The sequence below is a fragment of the Tigriopus californicus genome, chromosome 5 (genome assembly GCF_007210705.1).
Source record: "Tigriopus californicus strain San Diego chromosome 5, Tcal_SD_v2.1, whole genome shotgun sequence".
Classification (NCBI taxonomy): domain Eukaryota; kingdom Metazoa; phylum Arthropoda; class Copepoda; order Harpacticoida; family Harpacticidae; genus Tigriopus; species Tigriopus californicus.
In genome coordinates this window covers 13,558,264-13,567,376 of record NC_081444.1, presented here as the reverse complement: position 1 = coordinate 13,567,376, position 9,113 = coordinate 13,558,264, and the positions used below count along the sequence as shown (strand labels likewise).

General features: G+C 42.5%; 1 protein-coding gene across 1 annotated transcript in view; it reads right to left on the bottom strand.

Moving 5' to 3' along the window:
- Nucleotides 1-238: 238 nt before the first annotated feature.
- LOC131880782 (uncharacterized) overlaps nt 239-9,113 on the bottom strand; it is a 47,438-nt gene continuing 38,563 nt past the window's right edge. Inside the window, exons 4-5 of the mRNA XM_059227480.1 lie at nt 2,596-2,945; nt 239-600 (exon numbers count right to left, since the gene is read on the bottom strand). Coding sequence (XP_059083463.1) covers nt 580-600; nt 2,596-2,945 — 371 coding nt within the window. The 3' untranslated portion in view covers nt 239-579. The remainder of the gene's footprint in view (nt 601-2,595; nt 2,946-9,113) is intronic.

The window sequence follows — 9,113 nt, the reverse complement described above, 5'->3', positions numbered from 1 at the left end:
CTTGAATCAATCCAATATTTGTTCACATGTTCCCCAAGGAGGTGTATCAAATTGTGTTTCTGTTTTCAAGCATAACGAATGTAACCAAATGTCATACGTAACGACAATTTACTAACACGTTTTGCAACCCCTTCGTGAGTTCCCATGACGATCAAGGATTCTCAGCAGGTGTTTCTTAATCACATTAATCAGTATCATAAAGTATTTTTTTTTCTTCTAAAACATTGCACAGATGTTTGAACTATATTCGAATTCCTTCAAAATTCCTTGTAAGTCAAAAGCTTACTCCTGAAACTTGTGTCCTTCAATGGGTTGGAAATAGTATCTCATTTCACTTGAGTACATTGGGTATATAATCCATCGCACCTGGTAGCATTAATATTGGCATTATTGTATTTTTTTGATCTAGCCGTCACAATCACAGCACTTCAACATATGCATGTAGTTAAAAGTATTGTTATCATTATCATCATCAAAGTTATCGCCACCGTTGCACTTGTCGTGGTTGGGTTCGATACGACCATCTTCCGATTGGCCAGAATTGCATCCACCGATTGAGTCACCACCGCTCACGAGATATTAAAAAGTGTTGTTGAAGGTCTGGAAGATCACTGATTTAGTCGTGCTGCTGTCTGTCCTGCTCATGAAATTGTTACTTTTGTAAAGAGGTTCAGGACTAAGCAGGAATGTTTGCAGACAAAGCACGTGCAGTGTGGCCGAAAAAAAAAATCAAGCTTTGCTTTGAATTCATTTGGAACGCGAAGCAAATGCGGATGAAAAACGTGCTGAAAAAATTTGTGTTGAATAAAACAAACCAAAAAGGCTTTATTGGTTAGTTTTTGCTTGTGATGGTGATGTTGGTCATGCAATTAAGGCGGAATCGAGAGGTGAGAGTGAGTCTAGATTATGATATCAAAACTATTCTTATGACCGGGCCCTTTCCAAAGGCATATTTCCATGCGTTTCAAGATTGGAACCCTCTAGTGATTGAGTGCAGAGTGAAATCGACGAGGACAGGTGATCAATTCTTAGCAGTACTGAGACTGGGATATCCTGTAATTTCATCGTTATCATGAGGTTGTTTATTAACATTGCTTGGAACAAGGCGGAACAAACTGTAAATGAACAATTGGATCTTTCCAACATTGCTGGATCTAAGTGCTAGTTTAAGGAGATTATTATTGTTTGCAGAACATGACAGGGGCTGACTATAGATAGGACTGTACGTAAGGAGAGGATTGTTCCATTATGGGGTTGGTTGCTTTTTCTTCTTTGCCATGATTGTGATCATTTCAGGGTGCAATAGGGTTGGGTTTCTCTCAAATGTGGTTCTGGATATCACTAGCACTTTGAGTGGTAATCAATTTTCCAATGCTCTTATTGGCAATATTATGATGAATTCGCGTTATTAATAGTAAGGAATATCAATATCATCACCGTTGATAGACAATAATAATGATCGCAATAATAGTAATAATAAATTATAATATAAGTAGTTTGTTTGCTCGTTTGTTTGTTTGCTTGTTGTAAAAGTAGTTGTAGAAGTTTTCAATTTCCGCACAGCCTTAGATGATCAATCCAGATTTGGGAGTGTTTGTTGTCATCTTTGAGTGGACATTTCTCTCCAAATGTGAAAATGGTGGTGGTGGTGATGCTGATGGTGATGATGAAGATGAAGATTAAACTCAAACGAATCTCATGGCAAGCAAAAAGTCTCAAGCACCCAAAGTAACGAGAATGTCCTATTGAGGTTGGGACGGTCAAGTTAATGAAAGATAAATGTTGATCCAGAATTCTGTCCCTATCTAGTTTTATCCAGACTGGAGAAGGGCATACATAGAAACTAGATTTGCCTCTTCAATGGGTCTTTTGAGTTTCACAATGAAAGTTCATTCATTGCCAAGTTTGAAGTGAACGCTATGTTCTGAATCTGGATCATTTTGCATTTCCGGAGTTTGATTATTGCATTCCAATCGTACCTTAGTCCAAAGGGATTTTAGGAGCAGGGAGGATAAAGTAAAGCAGGGTGTTTGCGTGTATGTGGTAGGAAGTGTGCCCAAAAATCAAAGTTGCCAAGTGCAAAGGAAATGATTGCAGCGCACACAGGTGATGATTATTATGATTAGCCCTGTGCTTCTTCATGTCAGTCAGTGAGAGAGGTGATGCTTGGAATAAAAGGGTCGGAGCGCATACAAATTACCATGGCATGCATTTGAATGGGGTCGGGAGGTGGGTGGTCTTTTGGTTGTGTGTCATCAACTAAGACAAAAGGAATCAAAGACGAGGGGTCGGTGAGGAACCCCTTTCAAGCTTCTTCCAAATGTGGAGCACATGACTTGGCCAATGGAACCGACAATGACAATGTGCCACCCTTACCATCGCCCGTTCATCAGCATCATGGATCTTCATCTGGAAATTGATTAGGGCATGGGAGGCATGATGTATAAAGTATCATCCCTGATATGAGTTGAGGGTGTTGAGGGAGGAGGGAGGAGAGAGAGGGAGGGTTGGTTGTGCTCTGAAGGATCATCTGAGTAAAGAGAAATCAGCTGTGAAAGCCGGACAGCAGCACGAGGATGATCACACGAAGTCTACATTTGAATGATTCTGGATGCCCCACTCCGATCGGCCCATGCCATCGTTGCTGGAGCAACAGAAGCAGAAGATCCTCCGGAGGATGTCCGTGAAGGCGTCCTTGAAATCTCTGTTGGTCATCACATAGATTACGGGGTTCAGGGTGGAGTTGAAGTAACCGATCCAGAAGAGGATGGACACCACCACATCTGGACAAGGACAGTGCTCCTCGCCACAGATCGTCACGGTCAGGTACCAGGTGAAGAAGGGCAGCCAGCAAATGAGAAAGGCCCCCATCACAATGCCTAACGTTACGAAGGCCTTGTGTTCCTTGCGCCATGATGTGTGGATCCGATGTCGCTCACGAAGCCCTGGAATTGGCAAAGAAACGCGATTTTAGCCGAGGGAACTCGAGATTTCTCGGTGGCATGAACATGTGTTGGAAGAAGTGCATTGTGTTTGACTTTGTACTAGAAAATACAGAGTACTGTATGTGTGACTGTGCATGAAGGTGGGCGGGTGAGCGAGTGGTGAGCGGGCCAGAAAGCGATTTTTTGCTCCCTTCTCACAAATAGCTTTCCCTCCAAAGGGGGATTTCACCGTAAATTTCTTCTCGGAATGAAGGTAATCAATCAGCGGCTCTCTGGCTCACTCCACCCACCAATGAAATGGATTTTGGTCATCACAGGTACACTTAATATGTTCACTGTACAAAGAGCGCTACGAGTTCTAAAGTTCAGATCAAGTTCCTCGCATTTGCTAAAGCGGGTCAAGTTTCAACGGGAGAAACATGAAGAGCCTTTTTACTTAAATATAAGAAGATGAAGAGAGGGGGGGAATCTTCATTCCTTCTCGAGCTACTGGTGGGGGCTGGCCTATATACGTAGTATATACCACGTATAGGCGTATACTGCACGAATACTAGCGAGCGATACGACAACTTGGAATGCCAAGTTTTGAGAGAGCCTTTTCCCATTCTTCTTCGAGGCTGCTGCTCAGAGCTCATGTCTCGGGAGAGAGATTATGCTTTCAAACTAATGCAAAACTTTTTTTTTCAAAAAAGACACATCATTGCATAAGGTTGGCACCTTGATACTCTCTCAATTCCCAACAAACACGAGGCATAAGGTACGAGAAGCAGTCAGAGGATTTATTAAAGTACAGAAGTATCCGAGCTCACAAAAGGCGCTTTTCCTTCTTCTCCATTTGGTTTATCTTGAAATGAGGCGGACAAACACGCAAGGTTTTCCAATCCCAGTTTGAAATGAGATGCCTGAGTTCTGTGGAAAAGAGCCGGCCACTTGTATGGTTGTCTCTCGTACTCTCTCCAGTGCATTTAAATATGAGTGCTTACTACTACTCAATCAGCTCAAACCAGACTCTGGATTCACGAAGCTTTCGGTTTACCAATGCTCTCATTCCTCCACGATTCTGTGTGCAATACAATGGTGGATCCTGCTCTCCTTCAAGAAAGGACCATTTTCGGTGCTCAGTGACACTTTCGGCTGACAGAGTTTGCTCCTCCCCAGACATCCATCTATACAAACAGGCCGAGTAGAACATGGATCTAAGCTTCGTTGACCTCAAGAACAATGGCCAACAATGGCCAGCTCAGCCAGATTGGTGCCAACTGCCAAGACCAATATACAGAAGCAATCGTGCATTCGCTTGAATGAATAAATAAATACATTCTTTCAGTTTACGGCCGGAGTAGAGCGTGATGGTGATTACCTACATTTCCGAGGCGTGTCCATTTATCTTGGATCTGACTGGCTTGGCTGGTTTGGCATTGGTATTACTCCTTGCGATCCATGAACCAATATCACCCTCCCTCACAATTCTAATTGATCTGACTCTCTTGATCCTTCACTTGGATCTCCGAACTGTACACACTGTGCAAGGTAAACAGTGAGGTAAACCGTCGGTTGGTTGGCCTGGTTCCATCTACGTGCAGTGCTCCGCAGACCACTGATCACTGAGATATAATTAATGGACGACCCTCCCCCTTAAAATCAGCAGAGGGCTCTTAATTTGATTAAGGGAAAACATTATCGACATGCAGTGAGAGCCCCAAACCACGTCAACGCCGACGAGTCGCCCTCTCTGGAAGACAGGAGGATGCGGGCTTTGGCCCAAGAATGACGTCTGAAGGCTGAGGGCCAGTAGCACCTTTAGTGGTATGTTCCCAGAGGGATTCGAGGGCTTTTTGGCCGTGCTTATGTACTGTAGTGTGGAGTGTCTCGTCGGGGATGATGCCTCATGAAATGAAAACAGACGGCGAAGCCTCTCGCTAATCTGAATGAATGCCCAAGTTAAGGTACCTACGCACTCCAAGTAGTGTAGGAAGTCCTGGAGAGAGGAGAGTGTATTCATTTTATTGATATATGTAGATAATGTTGGTTTTGGATCTGGAACCCTTCAAGTTGGACTCGTGGGCCTGATCTTGGGCTTTGAACCGAAAGATAAACAAGGGAGGCCGGTGCAAGCAATGAATGACTAGCTCTCTTGGAGCTCAAACGAAGGATCCTGGTGGATCCTCCATTAATTCGGAAAGAAGTGGGATTTTTAAGGCATATTCGAAGGTCAGTTGTCAACTCAAGTCGGAAGTGGTCAACCTCAAATTGGATTTCCTTTCGGGTTTGTCAAAGTTATTATCGAGCTCGATATCCCGACAAGTCAAAAAAGATTATCCTCTTATAATCCTGCCTCACTGGTTGGAACGACGTGGAACACTCACTCTTGGCGGACCAAACTTATTATCCAGGTCCTGAGGAGGCATTATTTATGGAACAAGAGTCATTTGACAATGAAGTTGTCAACTGGGAAGAGGGAAGGAAGAGGAGGAAATGACGAAAAGTTTTTTCATACTTCGATGAAGATGATATCTTGCAAGTTCCAGGCAGATCGGATTAGGCTCCCAAAATGTCTAAAGATATTGTCAGAAGTTGGACAGAAGAAGATGCTTTTCCGTGGGTGTTCCCAAAGCTGGTTTGTTAATCCTTCATAAGATTTTATCTCTGCCCATCTGAGGTCGCACTTTTCTTCCTTTTTTCCCTACTTTTGAAGTTATGGCCAAATCTTTGCTCAAGAAGGCGGCCTCGGATTGAGACGAGAAATCAGGGTCATGAGGGTTAGCACAAAGGCTCTTGAGCAGACTCAATTGGAGATTGAATCAAGAATCAGATGAGACTCAGTTCATTGACTCTCATTCAAGTACGCCTCGTCTTGAAAAGGAATTGAAGACCATTCAAAGCCTTCGCTCGCTTATTTCCATTTCTTCAGAGAGAATGTCAACATCGAAGCAAAAGAGAAGACGGGCTTTTTCGCTCCCTCGATCAAGCTTTTTTTCGCCAAAGAGCAATGGAGAATGGGAATATCCTTGTTCTTTGGGAGCGACACTTCAAATATGATCCTCCGACGCATTTTCACAGGATTACTCAACTTTCTCAATAAGAGAGTGTATACACATCATAGAGGTAGACAGTCTAGAGGAAAGCTAAAAAGGGCCCTTTAACTTGAGCCAATACTTTGCTCTCAATTTTGAAGGTTTCATGAATTTTTTTTTGATAAGAAGCTGAATAATAATCACGAATATATTTAAGTACCTGATTGGATTACAAAACGTTTCCGGCTATGTAATGCTGAACAAAATCTAAATTTCATATGGTCCCCCATTTTGTTACAAAAAAGTGTATAGAAGCACCCCTCTGGACTTATTACCTCTATGTCAAATGGAACACACTCCGGGGAAAGAAATCAATGAAATAAAGTTCCGCCCAAAGGCTCATTTCTGAGGGGTATAAATCTGAATTCTGGATTCTGCTCCTACCCCTTCAAGGCTGCTTAAGACGACATAAATTCTCATTTTGATCTTCCGCACATACACACAGGGTTGCCAACTGTTACACTTTAGTGGTTTTCTGTTCCAAAAGAATCCAGTTCACCCAAACCTTGAGCGGTCTTCTTCCGGAACGGTCTCGAGGTCCCTTTTACAATTGTGGAATGGGGCCAAAAATGATGCTATATACTTCACGTGACGGGCCAGAGAGCTTCACAGCACTCGTGGAACTACATTGCAACCTTGTCTTTTGACAAGTCATTGAACCGTCATTAAACTCTCGAGTTATGGACTTTTATTTGAACGCTGGAACCCATCCCAATATTCGGCTTAACTGTGGAGCGTTGGCTGACAAGATTTAGGAGTCAACAGAGCAAAATCAGGTCAGTCTAGAAGGTTCCTTGACGTGCATAAAATAGAAATGCATTTCTAGCCCATGGGCCCATAAAAGAAAGCCTTTGCTCCTAAAGTGTGAACAGAGAAAAGAAAGGCCCCTTTAGATACGAATTGAAGAAAACAACCGCTCCCATTGCAATAGTTCCATCTGGCAACAAGGTAATCCAAAATTTGGCCTCAGGGCTCCAAGTGGAACTGCCTCTACTTGAGGATTTGAGCTTTTGAGTTCTTTGAAGTGCCTCTGATGATGCTTCATCGTTGAATATTGATTTGGTTCTTCTTCCGGATCAAAGAGGCAAGATGCTCAAAATGTCATTTGACATGGTGATTGGTGCTCATGAAGATTCCTCATTAGCTTGCTCCTCTCTCGCTCTGGCTCCTGACTCCTGACTCAGGCTTGCCCAGATTGTTGCATGATCACTGGCCAGAAATCTCAAGCCACTTAGGAGGCGAGCAGCCAGCCCTCTCGAACTGAGAGGCAAACATTCATTGGAAAACCTTGGGAGAAACCAGAGTCGTCGCCAATGATTAGAGCTCAAGCATGACTAAGCTTAGTCCCTTAGCAGGGGTTGTTGAAGCCATAGGGATGTTTGATTTTGAATCTTCCGTGACTGTGAATTGTCAATGGAAGTTTCAACTATCAGCTATTAATATGTCGAATCGCATGCTTAAAAAATTGGGCGATTCAAGAGTGAACCGTATAAATTCGTCGTCAAGGTTTTTCGGGAAGCCATTGACTCATTTTCAGTCCCTTGAAGACCTTAAAAAACGAACAAAGAAATAGACCTAACAGGTTTTGGAAGGTTTAGAAAACTCAATTGTCCTACCAAACAAATTTTAAGTATAAAGCAAAAGACGCAAACTGAGTTTTTCGATCTTAAAAGTAATGTCTTTACCTGAAATTAGATAAAAAGCATTGAAAAAAATAACAGTAGAGGAGTAATTTCCAAGAATTTTGGATCTGTGATTCAATCCGTCAACCCTCAATGTGTTTAAGCCCAAAACTATTAGTGTCATCGTGGAGCATAAATCTCTTTATAAGTTGCCATAAGTTGCAATGTACTAGACTTTGAAACCCAAAATTCATGAGTACAAAGATGCATAAAAAGACCAAAATTATCCATTGTATCTTCAGCTGCTTGTTGCCGCCCTTAAGCATATAATTTCCACAATGGGTGACATCTACAGCCCATTCTATGTTTACACAAAGTCAAGAGATGACGCCCCACACAACCAATATACATCTTCTCGGATACATCATTGATTGTGAGCTAAGGTTGAAAGGCTTTAGATGAAGGTATAGAAGATGGCAGTCAACAGCATGTTGATTGACAACAAAGAGCTTTAAGATGTTGTCTTGGCTCGATGATAGTGCTCAAAAGAGAATGGGCAAGAGAGTTAATGAGGCAGTTATGGATAATGACTACCCTTGCATTAATTACTCTCTATCCCAAGGGGAAAGATGATGTCAAAGAAATTACGAATCAATATTTTGGAAGTCTAGAAAGAGACTAACTGCATGAACCATGTTCAAAAAAGATACAATTCGTCCATACTTCGAGTTATAAGAAGTCAAGAAGGAATCTTCTCGTAAAATAACCCTCTATTTGGATTGATCTATGTAGAAATGAAGCAGAATCAGACTTGGATTATCACTCCATCATCTGATTGATGATCCCGTTGTGAGCTTGCCTATAAAATGTACTTTCATGGCCGGTCAAAGGTGGCACAACATAGAGAGCATCTCAAGATTAGATGTATGGATCTAAAGCAAGGCTAAACACTGCGGTCTTTTGAAATCTCCTGTGTTCAAGTACTAAAACGAATACTTATTTTACTTGATGATCAAGTAGCCTTTTAACCCTCGTTGAGCGTCTTCTCACAAGCCTTGAAGGTTGACTCTTGTAAGGTGATGCTGTACGTAGATTGGGGACATTTAGTTTTACTTCTTCTCGTAACAACAAGGGAGTGGAAGTCATTTGGAGAAAAGACGGCGCTCCAATGATCACGATGCCATTTGGCCAAAAGATTCCAGTGTCCGACTGAAACAACGGGAAAAGGAAACCCAAAATGGGAACCAGAGTCCATTAGAAAGCTATGAATGGTATCCTACGCAGAGAGAAGAGCAAGGGAGAAGTGGGGAGGCGCCAAACAACAGCCCAAGTTACATTATTTGTTTGGAGAAAGAACGTGAGGACCAACAGCAATGGGGGCCTCCAAAATGTGCTCTCTGCGTCTCTCTGACATTGACCTCGTCCAATGGTGCCCAATGGATTTCCTATTAGGCCACATTCCATATTTGACT